This window comes from Amphiura filiformis, chromosome 19 (assembly GCF_039555335.1).
Source record: "Amphiura filiformis chromosome 19, Afil_fr2py, whole genome shotgun sequence".
NCBI lineage: Eukaryota > Metazoa > Echinodermata > Ophiuroidea > Amphilepidida > Amphiuridae > Amphiura > Amphiura filiformis.
The window spans coordinates 37,000,692-37,027,058 of record NC_092646.1 but is presented as its reverse complement, the minus strand read 5'-3'; the positions used below and the strand labels follow the sequence as shown (position 1 = coordinate 37,027,058).

Here is a 26,367-nt window from a genome sequence, read left to right as displayed (position 1 = left end):
CCCTTCCACATTAAATGTGCAATAAGATCACATATACTGTAAAGCTATTTAATTTTGCTAGTTCTTGATTTTGCTCATTTCCAAGGACTACCATTTTCATTGATATTTAATTTCACTAATTCAGCAAACAAAACATGTAAAACTGTCAGATTAGTGTGTATTAAATTAGCGAAATTATATCCCCAGCGAAATTAAGTGGCAGAGAGCCATACCTGTACATGTATCTCACAGCCAATTTCGAAAAGAGTAGGGTGTTAACCCCTGACTGTTCCCAACCCGTCCCGGTATTCAAATGGACCCCAATGGAAATAAGCTTCAATAGAGCTTGGGTTATCCAGGGTTGTCAAAATCCCGAACAAATAAATAAAAAAAATTAAATTAAAAATTAAATTAAAAAAAAGTAGTTTTACAGTATTCATTCCCAGTTGTACTTTGTGTACATGTATTGGGCTATTCCACTTGAAATCCACATTACCCCTGTGGAAGATTTTGGAAATATCGTACAAAGGGGGAGTATGTTTTTCAAATGTAATTGGCCAGAGATAATCATTTTGAAACCCATACTTCCCCTGTATTATGGCTTTACCAATATCTTCCACAGCTGGAGTGAGTATTTCAAATGGAAGTTTCCCAATTGTCAATTCTATTCAAAATTGATACTTCCTCTGTGACAGACTTGAGCTAAATCTTCCACAGGGGTAGTGTGGATTTTAAATGGAATAACCCACTTTAGCTTATTCTTTTTTTATATAAATTTTAGTATGCCAGAAAACAAAACAAACTAAGACAACTTGTGTTTCAGTGTTAGTTGAAAACCGATTACAGTAAGTCAGTAAAATTTTGTGAAACAAGGAAGGAAACATAAAAAACAGACAATTGTGCTATTCCAGTTGAAATCCATACCCCTTATGGAAGACATGATCTTTCTCTCCTGCGCAAGGGGTGTAGACTTCAAACGGAGCCACCCATTCAGGTTACCCCATTCACACTCCCTGTGTGGAAGACAAGGTCATGTCTTCTACAGGGGGTGTAGATTTCAAATGGAATCGCCCATTCAGGCTATCCCATTTAAAATTCACACTCCCCGTGTGGAAGATTAAGGTCATGTCCTTCACAGGGGGTGTAGATTTCAAATGGAATCACCCATTCAGATTATCCCATTTGAAATTCACACTCCCTGTGTAGGAGATTAAGGTCATGTCTTCCACAGGGGGTGTAAATTTCAACTGGAATCACCATTTAGGCAATCCCATTTCAAATGGAATCGCCCATTCAGGCAATCCCATTTGAAATTTACACTCCCTGTGTGGAAGATTAAGGTCATGTCTTCCACAGGGGGTGTATAGATTTCAAATGGAACAGCACCATGTCCTCACCATCCTCCACTGAACATCCATGGTTAGATTATAATAAAATGAATACATTAGATATAAAAATGTTATTTTTAGATATCTGGATATTTCCTGAAGCATAACAAACTACAAAAGCTGATAAAATAATGCCAGAGAAGATAGATATTTTACACTTCCCACAATGCATTTCAACCACTTTAATTTCCTGTACTGATTTGCTATCTAGTGGAAAATTGGTTGATTCGCTACTTGCACGGTTCCGCCATTATGCACTATGTGCGGGGAGAGCCTCGAACTGGCAGCATACATGAAAGGAAGAATTATGTAACCTTACACAGAACGTTATGCCTAGTTCAATTCCCATTCATGTATGCTGCCAGTTCGAGGCTCTCCCCGCACATAGTGCATAATGGCGGAACCGTGCAAGTAGCGAATAGTGATGAAATGTACTGCAATGAACAGAGTACATCCAGATGTTGCAAAATATTGCTTTTTTTATTAGGGACGCACCATTAAATATTATTGGGGGCTAGGGAGTTAGTGTCAGGCGGAATTTTTTTTTTTCGCCGCCTAAGGCGGCATATTTTTTTTTCACTGCCTTTGGGGGCAATTTTTTTTTTCAATGTTAATGTATATTTATTTATTTATTATTTATTTGGCAAAATTGACAACAATACAGAAAATAACAAATAAGCAATCAATCATCATCACAAGAAACACACAACCAAGTCAATGAGCCAGGATAACCCATAAAGTTGGCTAAATATGCCAACTTATTTCCAATGGGGTCCATACAGAGCTGGGTAGGGAAAACATTTTTTTACTCATCAGTGAGGCACATTTTCCCTGATAATATCTTATGGTGCATCCCTTATTGACCCATATTGAACCATTCTAATCTCAACATAAAAACAAAGGGAACCTGTACAAAGTTACGTGAAATGAGGCCCGTATATCATGTTGCAAAGGATTCTGGGAAGGGTACAAGATTTGCTTGCAGGGAACATAATATATGTTAGATACCAATTAGTTTCATTCATTGCTGATTAACTTAACCATTTTGTGATCATTATTTAGGCTTTAAAGCCTTTGTTACTGATTACATTATTCAAAGAACTGGTACATATTATTACATAAACCATTGAATGAGATACCTGCATCTTTGAAAATATCATGCACAAATTGTATGAAATAGTTCAGGTGCATTTTTCATTTTTTTAGTGTTTTTTCACAACTTTGCAAGTCTACATGTATGTTGTCTATAAAAGTGCACAAGGCAATCAACCTTTTCCCAACTTCCCCAAGCACTATTCCAAGAGGGTACTTCCACCTCATTCCCCCTTTTGAGTGTCGCAAAACACATCATCCCGGGGGTGTAGAGTTTACAACTTGTTGTGATGATTGAAATTTCTGAATGCAACGGTAAAACATTGTGCTCTATGCTTAATTTTGCACCTAGTCGTAAATTGGAAACTTTCTTTCCTGAACCACCATATCAACAATGCCTATTTAAAGTACCATCATTTTTGGCCATTTTCTGCAATTCCTTTTCTTCGATGAAGGCACCAGATGAATCAACCTTCCTTTTACATACCACTAAACAATCATGGGCTGTGAGGAAGTTGATTGTCAGACGCAAACTATAGGCTTTAACCCCATGGCATTACCGACCAGATTACCTGAAGAACTATTTTGATTGGTTAAAAAGTGGATTATATCATGTATTGAGCCAATCAGGGATATCAGATATGTGACCGTACACGACGAATGAGCCGTAAATGTCCTAAATTGTATTCCGAGTTATAGTGTAAAATGTGCATGAAGGTCATATTCATACGTACCTCAAGTTGGTGTGACAAGTATCTGATTTTAATTGCGCTAGTCAAACATCTTTTAAAGCAATCAATAATCATATTGCTGAAGAGGATAATAAGCTTCTACCTATTTCTATAGAATTTTTAAATAGCTCTGGTCTTTGTTTGCTTTGGCTAAATCCTGTTCAAGTGGTGAGAGGACCTCGTTGACTTGGGGATGATTTGAAATGACCGCCAATTATGACTGTTTGATATTTTTACCAGCAATATGGAAAAAGAGACACATGTAGAAAGAGCAAAGTTCAACAAACCATAACCCTGCTTCTGGATATCGTTTGAAGTCAAATGATATACCATTTTAAAGCTTATGATATATATATTTTCTAAACATGAAATAAAACTAAATTGACCAGGGGAGGAATTTACGGCTCAATCGTAGTGAACGGTCACATATGGTAAGAATAGCCCGTCAGGCTGAAAGGGATTAAGCTTAAAAATGCAGAGAGATATGTGACATGATCTGGTCCATGGGGGCCAAAGGCGGCAAATTTGAAACTGAGGTAAAGGTAAAAATATTTAACAAAAAACAATAAAATACATAAGAAAATAGACATCAAAAAACTTTATAACTTAAGAACCAAGTATGCTAGACCTTTGGTGTTTTCAGTAAATGATAGCCTATGTATAATATAATAATCACAGTAACTAAATTTTCAAAAATGCCGCCTTTGGCCCCCCATGGACCAGATCGTGTCACATATAAAAGCTCTATTTTGATTGGTTACCCAGATTATCATATATAATGTGATTAACCAATCGGGGCGTGGTAAGAAATGCAGTGGAGTCCATGGGGTTAACAAAAAAGGTAAAATCTGCAGTGTACATCATTCAATGCTCACCTTCTATTTCCAATCTATTTAATATATCGACAGCGACGGCATCTGCCTCTAAGTCACAGGTACTTTGTCTTGTTACATCCTCATCCAACCATTGAGACCTGAAAAACACAAAAATAACAATGTTATAAACCATTAAATTAGGGTATCAATACGCTGAATTTAGGCACTGAATTTTGTAAAATGTTTTTGTAAAAATTGCAAAAAATTCCAAATTAATTTGGGAAATTGGCATCTCTGTGAAAATGTTGATGTTTTATGCATGATATAAAGCTTTCTTGGGTAGTTTTGATCTTAAATTGTGAGAAAACACATAATATTTTCATCAAAGTTTATGTGAAGAAAGTCAAATGGGGGAGCTGCCGGAGCTCTGGTTCAAAACTGGAGATGAGTGTCAGGTCAAGTTTTGACTGCTTGCTACCTTCAGTAGATAGCAAAAGTTTGTGTATTATATTTCATCAAACATATATTCAAGCCAAGGTTTTCAGTGCTATCATCAGTAGACAGCACATCCAATTTATTACACATATTCCAGTTAAAATTTTAGTATCTTCAGTAGATAGCATTTCATCATGAATCTGTAAGTCAAGAATCAGTGCTACCTTCAGCAGATAGAATGTCTAATGTGACTATTTTATTACACATATTTCAGTCAAGCATTCAGTTCTATCTTCAGTAGATAGCATGTCCATTTTAAAGTTGGTGTAATACATCTAACTGCACATATTCATGTCAAGGTTTCAGTGGTATCTTTCAGAAGATAGCAGTCAAGTTTTCAGTGCTATCTTCAGTAGATAGCATTTCATCATACATCTTTCAAGTCAAGCATCCAGTGCTATCTTCAGTAGATAGCATATCCATTTTGAAGTTGGTGTAATATATTTCAAGAATTCAGTGCTTCCTTCACACCTTTGTTTCCAATGGACATTTTATTGTGAAATGTCATTGTACAAGGAATACATAAAAAAAAATTCCACATAGCCCCCGAATGAAAAGTATTTAATTATCTTTGTAATCACTCAAAAAGCATTTGGTGTGAATTTTACATCCTTACTAGAGGCTATTAAATTTTTACGAGCCTTTTTATTTTACATGTAAAGCCTATGGGGGTGACAATTAGAAATGGACGGCAATATTGTTTTAAGCGAAATGTGCATTTTTTTATCAGACTTTTTTTGTAAAAATTGCAAAAAATTCCAAATTTATTTGGAAAATTGGCATCTCTGTGAAAATGTTGATGTTTTATGCATGATATAGAGCTTTCTTGGGTAGTTTTGATCTTAAATTGTGAGAAAACACATAATATTTTCATCAAAGTTTATGTGAAGAAAGTCAAGTGGGGGGAGCTCTGGTTCAAAACTGGAGATGAGTGTCAGGTCAAGTTTTGACTGCTTGCTACCTTCAGTAGATAGCAAAAGTTTGTGTAATATATTTCATCAAACATATATTCAAGCCAAGGTTTTCAGTGCTATCATCAGTAGACAGCACATCCAATTTATTACACATATTCCAGTTAAAATTTTAGTATCTTCAGTAGATAGCATTTCATCATGAATCTGTAAGTCAAGAATCAGTGCTACCTTCAGCAGATAGAATGTCTAATGTGACTATTTTATTACACATATTTCAGTCAAGCATTCAGTTCTATCTTCAGTAGATAGCATGTCCATTTTAAAGTTGGTGTAATACATCTAACTGCACATATTCATGTCAAGGTTTCAGTGGTATCTTTCAGAAGATAGCAGTCAAGTTTTCAGTGCTATCTTCAGTAGATAGCATTTCATCATACATCTTTCAAGTCAAGCATCCAGTGCTATCTTCAGTAGATAGCATATCCATTTTGAAGTTGGTGTAATATATTTCAAAAATTCAATGCTTCCTTAATTCAGTAGATAGCATACATCCATTTTCATTACACATGTTTCAGTCATGCATTCAATGCTATCTTCAGTAGATAACATGTTCATTTTAAAGTTTGTGTGATAATTTTCATCACACATATTCATGTCAAGAATTCCTATTTTCAGTAGATAGCATATATCCATTTCATTACACACGTTTCATTCAAGCATTCAGTGCTATCTTCAGTAGACAGCATGTCCAATTTAAAGTTGGTGTAATACATCTAACTGCACATATTCATGTCAAGGTTTCAGTGGTATCTTCAGAAGATAGCATGTCCAATTTATCACACATATTCCAGTTTTCAGTGCTATCTTCAGTAGATAGCATATCTATTTTGAAGTTGGCATAATATATTTCAAGAATTCAGTGCTTCCTTTAGTAGATAGCATACATCCATTTTCCTTTCACATGTTTCGGTCAATGTTTCAGTGCTATCTTCAGTAGATAACATGTTCATTTTAAAGTTTGTGTGATAAATTTCACCACACATATTCAAGTCAAGTTTTCAGTGCTTTCTTCTTAGATAGCATGTCCATTTTACTACACACATTCCAGTCAAGTGTTTAATGCTATCTTCAGAAGATAACATGTCCATTTTAAAGTTGCATTTAATACAATTTGTCACACATTCAAGTCAATGTTTCAGTGCTATCTTCAGTAGATAACATGTCTATTTTAAAGTTTGTGTAATACATTTCACCAAATATACATAAATCAAGTTTTCAATGCTATATCTTCAGTAGATAGCATGTACATTTTATAACACATATTCAAGTTAAGTTTTCAGTGTTATCTTCAGTAGATAGCATGTCCATTTTATTACACACATTCCAGTCAAATGTTCAATGCTATCTTCAGAAGATAACATGTCCATTTTAAATTTGCATTTAATACAATTCGTCACAATGTTGATTCAAGTCAGGTTTTCAGTGCTATCTTCAGTAGATAGCATGTCTATTTTAAAGTTTGTGTAATACATTTCACCACACATATTCAAGTCAAGTTTTCAATGCTATATTCAGTAGATAGCATGTCCATTTTATTACACACATTCCAGGCAAGTGTTTAATGCTATCTTCAGAAGATAGCATGTCCATTTTTAAGTTGCATTTAATATAATTTGTCACACATTCAAGTCAATCTTTCAGTGCTATCTTCAGTAGATAGCATGTCTATTTTAAAATTTGTGTAATACATTTCATCACATATATTCAAGTTAAGTTTTCAGTGCTATCTTCAGTAGATAGCATGTCTATTTTAAAATGTGTGTAATACATTTCATCACATATATTCAAGTCAAGTTTTTAATGCTATCTTCAGTAGATAGCATGTCTATTTTAAAGTTTGCATTTATACATTTCACCACACACATTCAAGTCAAGTTTTCAGTGCTATCTTCAGTAGATAGCATGTCTATTTTAAAGTTTGCATTCAATACATTTCACCACACATATTCAAGTCAAGTTTTCAATGCTATCTTCAGTAGATACATTGTTTTTCTAGCATGCCTTTTTTTTTAAATTGTGTAATACATTTCATCACACATATTTAAGTCAAGTTTTCAATGCTATATCTTCAGTAGATACTAGATAGTATCTTTGTTGTTTTATTACACATATTCCAATCAAGTTTTCAATGCTATCTTCAGTAGATACATTGTTTTTGTAGCATGTCTATTTAAAGTTTGTGTAATACATTTCATCACACATATTCCATTTAAGTTTTCAGTGTTATCTTCAGTACATAGCATGTCCAATTTATTACACACATTCCACTGAAGTTTTCAATGCTACCTCCAGTAGATAAATTGTAACCCACTTCATCGCACATATTTCAGGACTTACTATTCAATACTATCAGTAGATAATGCTATGTAGTACACCTATTTTAACACAAATATTTCTACTACCCCTGTTAATGAAATGCTTTGTATAAATTCATGTTATATATCTTGTATGAAGTAAATACTATCATCAGTAGATAACATGTTCATCAGAATGGGAAAAAAATTGGATTACATCAATAAATACTATCAATAGAAACACAGATAGCTGAAAACCTATTACAGGGACACATGTCGGAAATTGCTATAAATTGCCCGTGCAGCTGTGCATGAATGATGTGATGGGAAGTTGGTATCATCAGGTATTTTCCAGAGAGTACATCTCAATAGAAAAAAATCTTGAATCCATGAATATTGTGCTATTCAATTTAAAATACACACTACCCCTGTGGGAGATTTTGGAAATATCTTCCGCAGGGGGAGTATGAATTTCAAATACAATGAACACATTAGGCAGTTTATACACTCTCTGAGAAAGATTCAATCTGAATCTTCCACTGAGGGAGGGCCAGTTTCAAATAGAGCTGCAAATGTGCTCATTCTATTTGAAATTCATGCTCACCCAAAAGATTTCTAAAATCTTCCACAGGGGTAGTGTGGATTTTATATTAAACAGCCCATTAGCCAGCTAAAGACCCACCAGAAAAAATAGTATGCTTTAAAAGAGATATGCTAATAAGCTATCAAAATGATTGATATCCATCAGTTTTCAGATTATGGACTAGACTGCCTCATCAGCAAAGTGCAACATAAGATCCACCAATACTTGTTTAGAGGTTAATGACGGCGCATCGGTTGTTTTTCGGGTATTGTGAAATATCTAAACATTGTGCTTTGGCACCGAGGAATATCCCGAGGGGCGCATCCCTGAGGGATATTCCGAGGTCCAAGCAAAATGTTTAGGTATTTCACAATACCCGAAAAATAACTGATGCAAAGTCATAAAACCTCATTCATAACTGTCACTTTTCATTTTTTAAATCAATTTACATCACATTTTCTTCTTTTAATTTGAAAACTGAACAAAATTTTAACCTATCTGTCGTTTTTCCTGTAAAAAATCGAATAGCCCATTACGGAAATACCGCTAGCGACCAATCACACTAGCACGCAATCATGCGATGTCCAAATACGGCGGCCAGCGTCCGCTTATTTTGTTCAATGGCACGGCGTCCCCCGAGATCTACACTCTTTCCCTCCACGTTTTTCTTCCGATGAGACGCGGTCATTATACTTTTTCAATGACCTGCATTTGCGTCCGCATATTTAAAAGTTATTATCTGTGATTGGATCGCACTTGCTGCGTATATTAATGAGGTTATGAATACATTTTAGTGATTAAAGGTTATGAAATATAATTTCTGGTCACTCCAATGTCGCCTTTGAAAAAAGCTGGCTTTTCAATAAACACCAAAACCAATGGGTACCAATCATTTTGATACAGCCTGTATTATCCTTTTAAGGGCTTGGGTAGTGATGTTCTCACAAGGCTTTGCTTGTGTGTCTTTTTTTTAGTACAAAACTAGCTTGTATGTCAATTTTTTCTTGTGTGTCTAGGCACACAAGAAAGATCTTGCAGAGGGGTATAGAGGGGGTGTAGATGTCATTTTTAAAGGTATTGAAAAAGACACACAAGCAACAACCAGTCTGAACAACAAAAACAACAGGCGTCTGTCACATGTCCGTCGGGTCAAAAAGACACACAAGAAAGTCATGTGTTCACATTGTTTTTGTTTTTTTGTGTGTGTGGGAGCTGAGAGCACATCAGACATATCAAATTGTATTTTGAAAACAAGGAAATGTCCTTCTGATATCAAATAATTTAGATTTTGTCAAATTTATGATATATTACATTTTATGGCAATGATTAAAATTGATATTTTTAATTTAATAGTCCTCAAAGTAATTGTATAAATCTAATGATATGTACTTAAAGTATATGGACCTGGGATGAAAAACCATCCATCTTATGAAAATTTTGACCTTTCGTATCGAAGATATAACATTTTTTCCAAATCCACCAAAATAATTGAGGTCTTTTGGGGAAAAAAATGTATATCTTCAATATGAAAGGTCAAAATTTTCAATTGATGGTCAGCTTTTCATCCCAGCAACATACACTTTAAGTACATATCATTAGATTTATAATGTTTACTTCGAGGACTGTTAAATATCAAAAATATCAAATTTGATTAATTTACCATAAAATTTGTATTGTATCGCGAATTTCAAAAAATCAAAAATTATTTAATATCAGGACATTCCTTGTATTCAGAATGTAATTCGATATGTCTGATTTGCTCTCAGATCCCACAAAAAATACGGTGCAAACCTTACTATCTGATTCCTTAAATCAGAAGTCAGAGACGATATCTACAGCAAATATTAAAAGAAAATAGGATCTAACGATTTCTTATATACTACAAGGCTGAGTGGTTTCCGTCTTTCATGCGACATTATTTTTACTAAAAAAGATCAGGGTATTAGGCTATTCCAGATGAAGTCCATCCACCCCTATGGAAGATATGACCTTAATCTTCCACACACAGGGGTTGTAGATTTTAAATGTTGTTACATGAAGGGTGACTTCATTTCAAATCCACCCCCTGTGTGGGAGATTAAGGCGATGTCTTCCTTCCGTAGGGTGTAAGGATTTTAATTGGAATAGCGCATTGCCAGAGCAAGTGCATGTCAAATTATCCAGCATAATAATAAACTTGGCCTGGATCACTATGGTTTCAAATGACTTTGATCTACTGCTTAATGACATTATTTTTATCAGGCACTGTAGAGATATTCTTTACCAACAAAAATGCAAGAAACACACATACAATTTTCAATTTAAGCTCAATTTCAGTGTTTTTTTCACATGCTTTCCTCAAGGTGTTCCTCATCTTGCAGCATCTTCTACAAATTATAATTCTGCTATGCACTACTTTGACAATGAATCTGATCTTTCATTGTCTCCTGCTAGTACTTACCATAATTAAAGCCATAATGTACGATCTTTAATATGAATTTTGTTTTTTCAAACCTGATTTTTTTAGCATATTTGTAATGTTTACACAATGATGTCCCAACTTACACCTAAATGGAATCAGCAAAATTTGTTGTGTTTGTAGGTCAACAGAGCAATTTTGATATAAAGTCCACCATAGAGCTCCATGTTAAATGACCAAAATACAGTCAGTCTACTCTGAAGTACAAAGTACCGACGCGGACGCACACATTGTGCCGACTTTGAAGGCACGCATATCTGCAGCAGAGACGCAGCACCGTGCACTGTTTACGCGCTGTATACGCTCGCGTTGTCACTTTGTACTTCAGAGTGGACAAACTGTAGCCAGTGTGGTTTCTTTCACTTTCCTTTTTTTAAGCTTTAAATGGAAAGAAAACCTTCCTGGTTGTTAATTACTAATATTATTTCAGCATAACAAAACTAAAATTTGCCGGAAATCATACAGTATGGCTTTAAACCTAATTTTGCACACCAGGCATTTGGAATTTTGCACACTAGGCATTTATAAAGCCATTTCATATGGATACTTGTTCTAAATGTACTACAGGTACAAGTACAAGTGGTAATTTTCAAGGGGGTTATTTTTCACAAATTTAACCAGTAGAGGCGAGGCCACAAATTTAATCAACACTCGAACATTAACTTAAATTGTCATATATATAATAACATTGTTATGGCATAAAAATATGATCATGCATAAAGCTCCCCTTTGTTAGAAATTGCAAAAAAACTTCTGCATGTGAAAATAACTACTTCTATAGTATATATATGTATATTCTGAAAAGTCACAATGGCCATTTCTATGCAAAGCAGTGTTGTAATTCACAATAATAGAAATAAAAACTGGACGCATATGTCACAGGCATAAAAACACAGGCCAGATGGTTTAAATCACCGGTACCAGTGATTTGATAACACTTTTTACCCACTTGCATGCTAACAGGGGGTGCTTACAATGTGTACATTATAATGGGGGGGGGGGGCTAATTAGAGGGGGCACTAATGATGACAAATCAAAGTTGGTACTGGATGTTGATTTATTTATATTTCTTTTCTTTTTTTTGTTGGTCCAAGCCTTGTAACCACACAAAATTATAAGAGTACTTCACTCTGAATGTAGTTGCTGTTTCTATTGTTGAAAAAGGTGACCCACCACAATATTGACAAAAAAAGGACACAAATATTAATTTGAGAGTTATTTTTAGTAAATCTATATTCAACCAATATGACATACCATCAGTTGGTCTTACTGTGAAAATTAGCTGGTGCAATACATTAAGTTGGGTATGAGACTGTTGATCGGGTTAAAGACCTTTAACAGTTGAAAATTCTCATAATGCATACTTTCTGAATTAGTGAATGTTTTAGTTGCACGTTTTTAAAGGGCATGGCCCAATTTTTCATGCTCTGTGTTCTATCTTGTGTGTGAAGCATACCATTAAAAACTCTCAATTTGGAGTTGTATTGCTCCAGCGGTTTTGATATGAAAAGCAAAAACGTGTATAACAATGCCCCATAGGATAGTACATACTTCCGGCGTGGTTACCACACTTTACCACATTTTTCTTAACACCATGTAGACAAATATCTTGGGCATTAAATTTTCTGGGTTAATAAGCTTTATTTTAATACCAAAATTTCAGTTTTGATGAAGAAAAATGGGGTACGAGTCTGTTGATTGTGTCAGCACGGTGGCCCAATGGTTAGGGCACGAGCTTCATAATCGAAAGGTTGCGGGTTCGAGCCCCACCACAGCCAGTGTGTTGCACCCTTAAGCTTAATTCCCAATTGCTTCACTCCACCCAGGTGTAAAATGGGGAGCTGCTGGGAGTAATCACAATCTAAGTCGCTGAGAGTACCTGCGCATCAGTTGCGGACTTGGTGAAGCGGAAATGATTCTGATATATCCTAATGGCAGATTGTTGAAGTGTGCTGATAATTAGGTCATGCCTAGCTGAAGCGCACGTTAAATCAAACAACATTTATTTATTTTAAAGACCTTTAACAGTTAATTTCAGGATGTGGAAGCCTGCAAAAATGATTGCCTCATAAGATATATGGACTATTCCAGTTGAAACCCACACGCCCCCTATGGAAGACATGACTGTAATCTCCAACACAGGGGGTGTAGATTTCAAATGGAGTCACCCATTCAGGTAACCCTATCTAAAATTCACACTCCCTATGTGGCGGATTAAGGTCATGTCTTCAATAGGGGGTGTATGGATTCCAACTGGAATAGCCCGATGTGTGTGTGCAGCTGTTTGAAACTGCAAATGAAAATACTCAGAAAAATAACAAAATTAAAAATGACTAACACTAACATATCCAATTATTTAGTAATTCAACCGATGGTCTTTTAAATTATGACAAAACTGGTATCCGGTGGTATATATTGAAATGAATGAAAATGCAAATTTTCGTAAAGATAATGTATAAATTTCACAGGAAATTATTGCACTGGTACTAGTCGATATGGGACACCTGATCATCTTGGTTTATTCAGCCTATGGTCTTTAAATTATGACAAAACTGGTATCCAGTGGTATATTGGAATGAAAGAAAATGCAAAATTTACAAAAAGATAATGTAAATTTCACAGGAAATGATTGCACTGGTACTAGTAGATGTGGGACACCTGATCATCTTGGCTGATTTTTATTCAACTGGAGAAGCATATGGGGAATTCAGGATACTGCTTTCATAAATCTTTCTTTCACCTCTTCTTTGATTTTTTTAATGGTAGGCTTCAAAATGACAATCACCCTATTGTTGGGCATATTAACCGGGGGTGGGGTACTCATGTAAGTAAGGTATACAGGGATGTGCCGCTCGCTCTAGAGGGTTACTTTTTTGAAGAAAACTCTAAACATGGGTCCAGATTTGAGAAGATAAATACCTATATATATGGGTCCAAATTTGATAAAAAATGGTCAAAAACTGTCAACTCGGCCGTTTTTTGGGTAAAGAAAATCCCTAAACATGGGTCCCGAACTGTCAAATCAGCCCCTAAACATGGATAGGAGTTTCTGAGTAACAGCCCTACACCTCTGTCCGGATTAACCTGTAATTTTACACACTTGATGCTATTCCAGTTGAAATCTTTACACCCCCTATGGAAGACATGGCTTTTATCTTCCACAGAGGGAGTGTGAATTTCAAATTGGGTTACCAGAATGGGTGACTCCGTTTGAAATCTACACTCCCCTACTTGGAATATTAAGGTCTTGTATTCCTTAGAGGGTGTATGGATTTGAACTGGGTGGTGAGCCATTGGGGCCATCGGGCAAGTGTTTCATTACATCACTGACCAAGTTTTTAGAATTTACTTTAGTTCCTTCAAAGAGATTCCACTTGAAATCAATACAACCCCTATGCAAGAAATGCCTTTAATCTCCCATACAGCTTGTGTGAATTTCAATCTACACCCCCTGTGTGGGAGATTAAGGTCATGTCTTCCTATGGGTGTCAGGATTTCAACTGGAATAGTCCCGTTACAGTAAAGAGGTTGAAGCTCTTACCTGGGTATGGTGTCTTTGGTCCACACATGCCTGTTTACGCTTGACCTCGATGACCCACTGCCTTGGGTGGATTGGTTCAATGTATCATCACTACTCCCAGAATGCTTGCTACTTCCTGACAGGGGTTCTGATGATTCTACATGTGGACATGGAAAAAAAATTGAGACTTTGAATTGCTTTATGGTTATTTACACAGGGGTGTGATTGAGGATTTCTAAAAAATCTGGAAGCTACTCGGAGACAATCCATACAAAGGCCGGGGACCCTGGTGGGGGTGCAGGGGATTCTAGTCGAAGCTCCTGGTTTTGGGCACATTTAGAGGGTATTTTTATACATAAATTAACACTTACAACTTGGAAAAATTACCTAGACCAAATTACATGCATATTTCACCAAGATTATAAGCTTGTATTTCATTGCATAAATGCGAGCATCGCTCAGCAAAATAACGATCCCTGGTAGCTATGATATATCCTCTTTTAATTCCCTAATTTTTATACTGTCACACTTTCGACTGATGGTTTGGTGACACTTGTCAATCAGGTCGCAATTTTAAAATCATTCCAATGGGCACAGTTCTAAACAAACATATTACACAATGAGAATGGACAAGGAATCAAAAAGTATGTAAGCTCCACAAAATCATGATGATGTTAATGACCTGCGTACTACAAACCCAATGAATTTGGTATATTTCAATTACGTGTAAAGTGCGGACATGTGTAAACATTTCAAATATGCCAAAACATCAGGTTTAAAACAATTTTATTTTTAAACAGATGTACATTACATATGGCTTTTAAGCTGAATTGTTTAAAACAATTCAGCATGAATTTCATTATGCAATTCTAATTTTTATAATATGCTGTGAATGATGTTCAACAGAAAAACACCAGAAAAGATATACGCTTCATTGCCACTGCTATTTATTGGTATAAAATGTCAATTTATGTAATTGGTTTTAGTAGAATATGTTTGGTTTAATTACTTTTATGTCCAGTCCATTCTCATTCACTTCTTTTCATTAATATTATTTTCTCCATGTTTTAATGCAGCTATTTGTGGTTAAAAATGAAATTCCAATCATATGCTCATTATTATTTAGCCAATATGCCAAAGACTTTTCAAATCAAGATCGGAAAAGTTCGGAAAACCGCGCTATTTATTCAGTAAGCTAGGGGGTCAAATTGTACCCAAACTGGCGGACAAGAAATGTCATGAATTACGACACCCTTTTGTGCGAAAATACAGCTTATTAAGCCAATGTGAACATGGGGAAATATAGATATATTTTCCTAGCATATTGAGCTAACACCTCAGGTACTTGGTTTTTCACAATAAGATACTAATGGAAAGAAATGGACAAATCTCCGTCATTTTCGTCAGTTAATTTTTTTACAGAACGTTTTGCTTATGTGTATCACCTCTTCCACAGTCAGTCTCTTACACAACACTACCCCCACACGCTTGATTGCACGTTGAGTATCCTTGGCAAAAGTACCTCCCTCTTCCATAGATTGACCGTCGAAAGTTCGTCGTAGTTTATGATGCCTGTTACACATTGGACCTTTGCACTGTACATGATGCTGAAGAGGTACGTTTATGCGCGCGCGATTGAGGAAATTATTTCATGCTTCGGGTTTTATCGGGATTACTTAGTATGAAAAGGTCTATTGCTTTTTCCTAGTTACTATTACTCTTATCATAAACATTTAACTTCCACACACACAAAAATATTAAAATTTACATATCTGAAAGAGAATTTGGAAGCTACAAAATATTGAAATTCCTTTTATAATACAAATATTCCTGTGGAATAAGTAGATTATATTTTTGGAGCCCCTTTGGTGCTGCACCCTCAAAACCCATGCACTCTCAGGATGGAGCTGTTACCACCAGCATTGAGGATGGGATACCAATAATTACTCTGAAGAAGTGTGTCGTCCAAGACGTACAAAACTGTGGTCAGTGTCAATATTTTGGTTTTGAAAGATGAAAATTCCAAATTATAATTAAATATCTACAAACCAGATAAATCTGTGTTTAACACCCTGTGCACTACCTGCCGATCTAACATTGCCTCTGATTGGTCAATAACATGATATCTTCATTTTAATCACCAATCAGAATGGAGCTTTGAAAATAATTCACCCCAATTATTTTGTGTGGTGAAATTATTTTAACAATGTTGCTGCTGATTGGTCCAATTGATAATGAAAACTTCTTTTTGACCAATCAGCAGGTAGTTCTCATGGGGTTAATTATATACCTTGTTTATCTTCTTCTGTTTTCCTGAACTTGACAGCAGCTACATTGAGCATGTTCATGCCATACAAATTGTAGTCCATTAAAAACTGTGGAGGAAAGCAATACAATATGAATGTTTAAAAAATGGTGATCAGAAACAAACAGACTGCAGACCTGCCAACCCCTGAAAGTCCAAATGCGGGACACTAAAAATTTAGTGACAATGTGCGCGTGCGAAGCACGCACGGCGAACGGTTGGGGTCCAGGAGCCCGCCTTAGGGCCCCTGGTGGGGGTCCAGGGGAAGCTGATGGGTTTTGGCACTTGTAAACATGTTACGAAATGGTATTCATGCACGGAAATTGCACAGAATAGTCTTTCGTATAACTGCAACCTCTCTTATTGCTTGCTTTGGTAGCCATTCTGAATTAAATTCCAACGAAATTCTTCCAAAATTCCAACGAAATTCTTCCAAAATTCCAACGAAATTACGACGAACCTTCCGAATTCGGAAACATTGACACAGTGAAAAGCTGAAAATAACCTCTTCACCAATCCGAAAAAGATACGCAATTCATCGGTTATACAATGTTGCATCAATGAACCATGCACCAAGCGATGAGGCTAAAATAATAGCCTCCTTTTAATGGCAACGCTCATACATATCCAATGTATTTACAATGGGCAACGTGAATTTAACACGCAAGCACGTGCTAATCAGGCTTTTAATAGCGCCACCACATTTTCAATGCATTTAAATAGGTATAGCGCCGCCGCAATTCTTTCGTGCCAGACGATATCGGACAATTTGTTGGTTTTTTTAATGATTTTTTTCAATGGACGGAAATGCGGAATGCGGGGCGCCCGCATTTTCGGGTTTTAAACTTCGAATCTTGCGGGACTGTCCCGCAAAATGCGGACAGTTGGCAGGTCTGAGACTGTGTTGAACTCTACAGAAATGTAGTACTTCAATTGGTCCAACAACTAAAAACTTGGCACTAATTTTTGGAAAAGACATCTTCCATTCTTATAACCAATCATTTAATTAAAGTAACACAAAAAAGTGTCCCAAGCCTTTGATATTTGTAACTCGGTTGTCAGAAAACATGCTGAAAATGCATGTTTTTGACTCTTTTTTCAAGAAATTAAGTCGAATAGTGAACTTTTTCTGTTATCTCCAGTTAGTACTAAATAAACGATTAGGATTGAGCTATGTAGAAATATAAAATACATAGACAATTTGATTTTTTTTTTTTTCAAAATGGTCTATGTATAATACATAGACAATTTGAATTCCTTTTTTTTTTTCAAAATGGTTCAGTTTGGCTCAAATTAATATATAATTTAACACATTTTGCTGGAAGTGGGGGACTTTCTTTTTGTGAGGATTTCATTTTATTTTGCCACAGATAACACCATTCCAAATAGCATCACAAGTTACTAGTCTTTATCAATTTTGCTTTTAGTGGCTGGTTTTACATCCAAGCAGTCGTGTTGAAAATAATATTTTTTCAAAAGGTTTCTGGCTAAAATTAGTTCTGTAAAGTGCTGAGTGAATACCTGGAAGTCCATCTATTTTCCCAGCACCTGCCTGTCCAATACACTATGCCATATGACATCCATACTACCCCTGTGAAAGATTTTGGAAATATCTTCCACAGAGGGAGTATGTTTTACAAAAGTAATTGGTCAGAGTTAATTATTTTGAAATGCTTACTCCCCCATATGATGGTTTTACTTATATCTTCCACAACTGGAGTGAGTATTTCAAATGGAAGTTACCCAACTGTGAACTGCCTATTCTATTCAAAATTGATACTCCCTCTGTAGCAGACTTAAACTAAATCTCCCACAGGGGTAGTGTGAATTTGAAATGGAATAGCCTGTTGAACATGTTTATAATTTATTGTGCTCAATGATCATGATGATAAGTAGATTTTGTTGAATATGAGTATGTCTCTTGGAAAATTGTACAACTGAATTGACTGTGTTCAGCAGGTACTGCCTTTTGAGGAGAGCGATAGCAATCATTACTCTACTGCTCTCCTTAAATCTGACATAGGTGAGTGATTTTTAGCTCTCCTTAGTTGACCATTCTCCCCTTACATTCTATTGTAAATGCTCGAAACAGCTCTCCTTGAAGGCTCCAGAAGAGCTATTTAATGCTCTCCTTCAAATTCCAAAAGACAGTCCCTGGTTCAGGTGAGGCTAGTGAAGCATGTCCAATGGAAGATGTGACTTTATAAAACTCCCACACAAGCGGTGTACTCCAAATAAGATATTTGGGAGGGTTTTTTATTTCTGAATCTTTTGCAAAGTTGAATCAACAAGGGTCTTTGAAGGTTCAAGCATGTCACCCTTTTTGTTCTTAAAACTTTCAAAGGAATTTGGGAAGACATGCTTTTCCACTTAAAATCCACACTCCACTTGTGGAAGATTTTGGAAATATCTTCCACAGGGGGAGTATGAATTTCAAATGGAATGAACACATTAGTAGATCTATTTGAAATTCACCCTCCCTCTGTGAAAGATACAGGTTGACTCTTTCTTAGAGGGTGTATGAAATTCAAATGGAATTGCCTAAAATGTTCATTCCATTTGAAATTCATACTCCCCCTGTGGTAGATATTTCCAAAATCTTCCAAAGGGGGAGTGTGGATTTTAAGTGTAATAGCTACTCACCTGTAGGATGAAAGGAACGTGTGCTTCATATGGTTGAAAGACGTTATTCATAACAGCCCCAGTTTGTAGTAAATCAACCGCTCTAAAAACAAACAAACAAATATTTACAACATTAAGTAAAAAATGCTGAAATGAAATAATACAGATTCATGGCTCTGAGACTCATAATAGCCCGGTTTGTAATACCATACATAGGATTAGATCACAGCACTTAAAATTTAACAAAATTTAAAAATATTCTGGAATGAAATACTATGAAAAATGAAATTTTTTTCCTTCAAATTGGCAAAGAAAACAATTAATTTTATCACCTGCATCTACAGTACAATATTTATATACTCTGCACAATGGACAAAATACCGATACAATCGACTACCAACAATGCAAAATTAGAGAGCTTCATTGAATCATCAATGATCTCTTGCATGGAAATTCACATTAATTTAGCAATCAATTTCACACATATGCACACACACCCCTTCTGTCGGCATGTGCACTGTCGCACACATTCATGTATGTTTAATGTGCTACATGTACTTTACAAGCAATACAGATGACTGTTACAATTTTAGGCCCAAACAAAATTTTTGTGTTGCCCTTACCCGACTGACCAGACATTTGGAAAATTTTGGGTCTCCATTTTTGGATGACAAAAATTTTAGATCAAAAAATTGAGCGCAAAATTTTCCACTTTTATGGTACCGTACTTTCAAAACCGACTCTAAACAAGTATTTTTACAGGTCTACCATTATAGGCCTACCTTTAACACATGTTTTGTTCAAGTTTACTCCCTACAAGTTACAACAGCGGAAAATGGTCAATATAATGCCATTTTTTATGTTTCATGTTCATGTCCCTTCAAATTTACATTTTCTTCTGATTTTTGACATTTTTGAGTTTACTCCCTACAAGTTTATACAACAGCGAAAAATGGTCAATATTATGCCATTTTTTATGTTTCATGTTCATGTCCCTTGACATTTTTTTCATGATTTTTGACATTTTTGAAACCTTAAATAAATGATGTACTTTTTATGTTTCATGTTTGAGGCAGGCCTCGAAATAAGCCAGAATTTCTGAGGGCCATTTATCTTAAATGTTTGAGGGCCCACAATAATTTTTGTGGGCCCGACTTTGGGCCATTGGTTTTAACCTATGAACCTCACAAAAGAGTGAGCAAATTGCCACAAATTTTGCAGGCCATTTGGGCCCGCCAGTTGTGTCTTTTGTGGGCCCTCGCTGATTTTTGGGGGCCTCCTTATTTCGAGCCCTGTTTGAGGTCTTGTCAAACCATAGACCCTGTGGTCAAACATACGTAAGTTGTTTTTTTGACACCTTAACGATACGCAAATATATTGCTTGCCAATGAAAAACGTCCTTTCTTACTCATATTTTTGGCACTAAATTTAAGTGCCCCCGACCTTGACACTTGTACATGTACTAAAAATACCATATTTCCCACACAAGTGTAAGATTTTGTCTGTACACACTTACAGTGCATATCCATGCATGTTTAATGTGTTCTATATATGAAAAATTATGAACCATACAACTATTATTATAACTTCAACAACAACAGCATTATTGATGTATTTCCACCCACATGTGAAGAATTGTGTGTGTCTGCCCATGCACCATCGCACAGGTTCAGATATGTTTAATCATCAAGATTATAGAAGGATAGCCAACAAAAAAGTCCTAATCCACTCGAGAGGGATAAGCCATTTACGCTATTTAACGCGAGTCATCACTTCATGGATTTTATGAGAACGGTCACTCCAACACTGCCTTAGCATGGTTATGTGAACTCCGCTACAGCTCATCGATCATTGATTCACTGACATTGTCACACAAATGGACACCAAGGTTACCCTGAGTGACCCGCACCGGAAAGGGATGTATAAGAGACTGTTGCGCCCAATACTGCCCATTTGTATCGGTCACATGTTCTTTGATAGTGTTACTGTGTTTCCGAGTCCGAGTTGATTATTATTAGCGAAAACCTGATCAAATTCCCTCATATTTCCTTCCAAAGTTACGGTGAATTAATGTATTGTTTCTGATCATAATTAGAAATACTTCCGGGGGTCTGCAGGACTTTTAAACTAGTGGAAATGATTTGGAAAGGTTTCCGAGAATGGCAATGTCATTTTCACAATCAGCCAAGCTTTGCCATAAGAAATACTGGCGTTATAAAATTACTGGAAGTGAATTGTTTTTCTTTGTTTCTGATCACGGCCGCAATGCATTGTGGGTAAAAATGACATCATTCTGGTCAGAAGTCACAATAACGGTGGTTCATAACCAGCCTAGCTCAATCGCTGATTGATTATAACCATGATAGTACAATAGCGAAAGGTCTCGCGAATCTTCCTACATTTATTTTTATCGATGGTTGCCTGCATATTTTGAAATATTTCCCTTATTTTTACATTTGCCATTCCAGGATCTTTAAATTGACCTTTAAAATATTTGTGCATTGTTATTTTGAAGGTACCCGTTTAGACTGCAACAAGTGCACAAATGGTATAATAGTGGTCTTTTCTTTCAGACAACCTAAAAATGCATACATTTTGGCAAAAAAACAGTGCCTAAATTCAGGTTTAAACCTAAAAATTCTCATACCTGCAAGTTACGAATAAGTTGACAAACAAACTAGGTCAAAGATCGCACATGCTTTGTTGTAGTTTCAAGGCCAAATCGTATTTAGAAACCAACAGAAATCAATCCATCAAAACTTTATCACTATGGACCACAATAGCCTCATCCCAATGGCATACAGTAGTTCAATAACCTAGCTCAATTAAACACTAATATTGCAAAATTTGACCTCAAGTTGCAGAGTATGAGTTTTTATACCCAATTTTTCAAAGGTCATTCAATGAATGTACAAATGTATTGGTGTTAAAGAACTGTGCCCCTGATAGATGAGCATGCGATGGATCCTAGTGTATACTTCCATGATCAATCATAGATGGTGTTTGTGACCTTTGATTACTAGTAGTTCATAAGTTACACAATCAAAAAAACAACTTGCTAGAAACCAAAACTGAAACTTTTTCCCCTTTGGAAAGGTTTCCACATCAAGTCTCACTAGGATCCACATCATGGTCATCTATCAGGGCACAGTTCTTTAACCCCAATACATTTGTACATTCATTGAATGACCTTTGAAAATTTGAGTACAAAAACTCATACTCTGTAACTTGAGGTCAAATTTTGCACTATGATTGTTTAATTGAGGTTATTGAACTATACCATTAGGATGAGGCCGTTGTGGTCCATAGTGTTTGTGACCTTTGATTAGTTCATAACACAATCACAATGTAACTTGCTAGAAACCAAAACTGAAACTTTTTCCCCTTTGGAAAGGTTTCCACATCAAGTCTAATATAATTTCAATGAAATCTTTGCATGCATTATCAGTGGCGGCACCAGGATTTTTTTGGGAGGGGGGCATTGAGGGGGAAAAGTGAATTTCAAGGGTGGACAAAATCAATTTCCACTTTTGGCAGCAATTTTTGCAATTTTGGGTTTTTACTGGGGGGGGGGGGGCAAGAGCTCGGACTGGAGGGGATTTTCATAAATATCGTCAAATTTTGAATTTTGTTCTGGTATACCAGAACGAAATTACAACAGTGGCCTATGGAGCAGTGTGATACACATAATCATGCATAACTCACAAACGCAAAATCGGATTCAACTGAAATTTTGAGATTAAGCTTTTTTCGTGAAAAATGTCTTATAAAGAGGGTGCTAGGATCACGAAATCCTCCTTAACCTATAATTAATATGCCAGAATTCTCAGTCTCTTTTGAGTCTAGATGTGGATACCATATGCAAAAACTTACCTTTTGACCATAAGTGGGTTGTAGAAGTATATTTTGAGAAACTGCTGCTCTTTGGAATGATACCCATATAGTGGCCTGCAAGAACAGAAAAACAAAAGCATAAAATGATAATGTAACAATTTTAAAACAAACGCTAAAAGTAGTTTTTGGCTATCGGAAAGGAAGGAAGGAACAAAAAAGGAGAGAAGATGAACAAAGAAGTTATTTGGCACCCCGGGATTCAAACCTTAGATCCTTTGGGTACTAAGCACTAGATCATTGACCGGTAGGCACAGGTCTTTCGCTGGCCCGGCCAATAAAACTGCATACATGAATTGGGCTGATTGCATCATGGCATCATATGGGATGCATGCATGCACAGTCATTTTGCTTTGTAAGATTTCATAGAGTTAGGGTTAAGCATGTCTCAATGAAAGAAAATATAGGCTTATTAACCCTAACGCTAAACATAACACAGGTCTTTCGTTTGGACCAGGCAACAAAAGCGTGCATACATGACTTTTACGTTGAATGATCATTTTTACAGCAAATAATTTTTGTGTAATTTTTCAATTTTATGATGATTTCCTAGAAAACAGAAATATTTGCGAGAGTAAGAATTTCATGCATCCATCGCACTCGTAAAATTTGTAACATTTTAAAATCCGAGCTTCTTTTGGAATAATTTCACGATTTTTGACAATTATCGAAGTTGGACAGGGGTCAAAATATGTACTTTTTTAATGTTTTCCCTTCGGAATTTCATCAAAAAATATTTTTAAGTGAAAGAAGAATGTTTTTCCCTCACATTTTTGCAAAATGTCAATTTTTATTTTTTTCCACCCCTACACACATTATTTGGCCCATATCTCAAAACTAGGATTGCCGAGTTCTGACTGATTTTGCTTGATCGCATCACATTATGTTGACCTTGTCTGTTATGCAGCCATATAAAAAAAATATTTATCACAAGCATACATTTGTATATATCTCACAATCAGTTAGTTTGCATTTCGTTTGTACATTTTTTATCAAAAGCACTGGCAGGATTCTGTGTTTGCCAATCAGAGTACACATTGTAAGTCAAGGAGAAGGTCTTCTAAATAAATAGGCCTGTACTGTACATATATGTAGCTGCCCTTGGTGTGCAAGACTAGTATCTGTAGATATTCCAAGAGAAAAAGCCAAACAAACTATTTTTTTAACACCAATATTCGCAGATTTATGAATGGAAACTGTGTTATCATTTATGGTTCAGTAAACATGTTAGTGATCAATTGAAAAATGATATATATTGAATTTTGATCAGCGAGCACACCACATCTGTTGGTTCTTTTTATTTTGTAAAATTCCAAGAAATAGATTCCTGTAACTATCGTACAAATAATCAGGCGTCTACAGAAAGTCTACTTTTCACACAGAATTCCCCCTTGGAAAAGTCCACTTTTTCAAAATCAGCACCCCCCCCCACACACACACACAAAATCCTTGCTACAGGCCTGCAAATAATGTTAACCCGAATGTTAAATTTGGCAGAGATACAGTGCCTGTAGTACTAATCATCCTTTAATAGCAGTGATATACAGGTCTGCCTTTAGGCCATTGCTTGATTTCCTACATTTTGTTACTCCAAATTTCTGCACTTTCATTTATTTTCAGCCTGTTTTGAGGCTTTACAGCCCAAATTCACTCACTTTTACATGCAAAGTCACTTCAGGTGACGGAAGCATTTCAACAGCACAGTGGAAAAAGGTTGTTGAACTTTACACAGGGGTCAAGTTCAAAATTGCTCAAACTTGGTTTAAAATAATATTATACATGCGTTCGTTCCTCTAGTCATAAGAATTTACAATAAGTATAGTTTGTCCTATCTACAATGTTTTGTTATGGAGTTATGGCACAAAGAGGTAACATTGTGACATCATAGGTCAAATTTTGGCTCCACATGGGTTTGAAAATGAAAACTGCTCTGAGTTTGTTGAAAATGGCCTCAAATTAGTTGTCCTTCCATCTCCTGGGCCATTAGATAATGTATTTACATGTAAGGAATATAGGTTAATAACTGTGTATTACTTAAATGAGATTGAAAGTAATGCACTTCTACTGAGATGTTGATGTGTCTATAAATGCACAAGCCGGGTTTTCGCTAATGTGGAGCATTGGACCTGGGCATTTCAGACTGAATAGTGATTTTGCTTGATCGGATCAAATATAATGATAATAGACAATCCACAGAATTTCTATTCTGGTTATGCTTTTCTTTATCTAGCTTAATTTCAATTTTGGTGCATTTGTATTTTGGCTGCCCCCACATTTTGATAACCGCCACACATTTCAACCTTGCCACTGCCTTGCACCTGTAACTGTGAAACAATGCAGTTGCAGATGAACCCAGATTCAAGAAATATTTGCTCCTCTATGCCAAAAAAGGACCTTCTCATCTTCAGGCATTGAAAAACAAAAATTTGATTCTCATACATATATATATTTTGATGGATATCACTTTTTTTATGCCCATAATATTTCAAATGTACATTTACATTGATGCCATATACCTAGATGCCATTTCAATATTAAAATCAGGCCTTGAAAAACTGGGTAAATCAGCCGCGGGCGAGAAATTTGATTAGCTCATGGGCGATCTCCGAAAAAAAATTTAAAAATAAATTAAAAAAAAATAAACAAAATGTTTTTTGGGGTTTTTTTTTCAAAGTTTTGGCAATTTGGAGAACCACTGGACCTATACTGATGTGCTAGGATCATGTGCTAAGTTGCCAAAAACTTTTTTAAATAATTAAACACACAACATTGATCATGGCTCCAAAATATGAAGAATGCACCAAATCGCATCATTTGGTGTCATTTCTATAAATATTTCAGCTTCTTAGGGGGCCACATCCCCCCTCAGACACCTCCCTGGTGCAGCTAAGGCGGCGCATGGGCTGCGAAATTCCCACAGGAAATATGGTTCACTAAATTATTGGGTACCGGAAATTCACATTTTTCCAGCCCTGATTAAAAACAAAAATTTATTTTAATAACAAGTCAAGTGGCCATATTGTTTATACAATCATTTTACTGTAAACATTTGTAATAGGCCATTAGATTGACCATTTCTTTGTCCAAATATATCATATCTAAGGCTGATAATAGCATTTGCGTATTCAGTTTTGTTTGCACATATAGGGCATACAAATATTAGGTTTCACATTAGTCATCTCCCATCCATTCACTAAATGATATCTTAAGGTGGAGGCAT

The 26,367-nt window shown here is 35.8% G+C and overlaps 1 protein-coding gene across 1 annotated transcript in view; it reads right to left on the bottom strand.

Moving 5' to 3' along the window:
- Window positions 1-26,367, bottom strand: part of LOC140140544 (DNA polymerase zeta catalytic subunit-like) — a 116,415-nt gene that overhangs the window by 52,189 nt on the left and 37,859 nt on the right. The window contains 5 exon segments of the mRNA XM_072162303.1: window positions 4,066-4,163; window positions 14,351-14,486; window positions 16,620-16,704; window positions 19,278-19,359; window positions 23,130-23,204. Of these exon segments, the coding sequence (XP_072018404.1) occupies window positions 4,066-4,163; window positions 14,351-14,486; window positions 16,620-16,704; window positions 19,278-19,359; window positions 23,130-23,204 (476 nt within the window).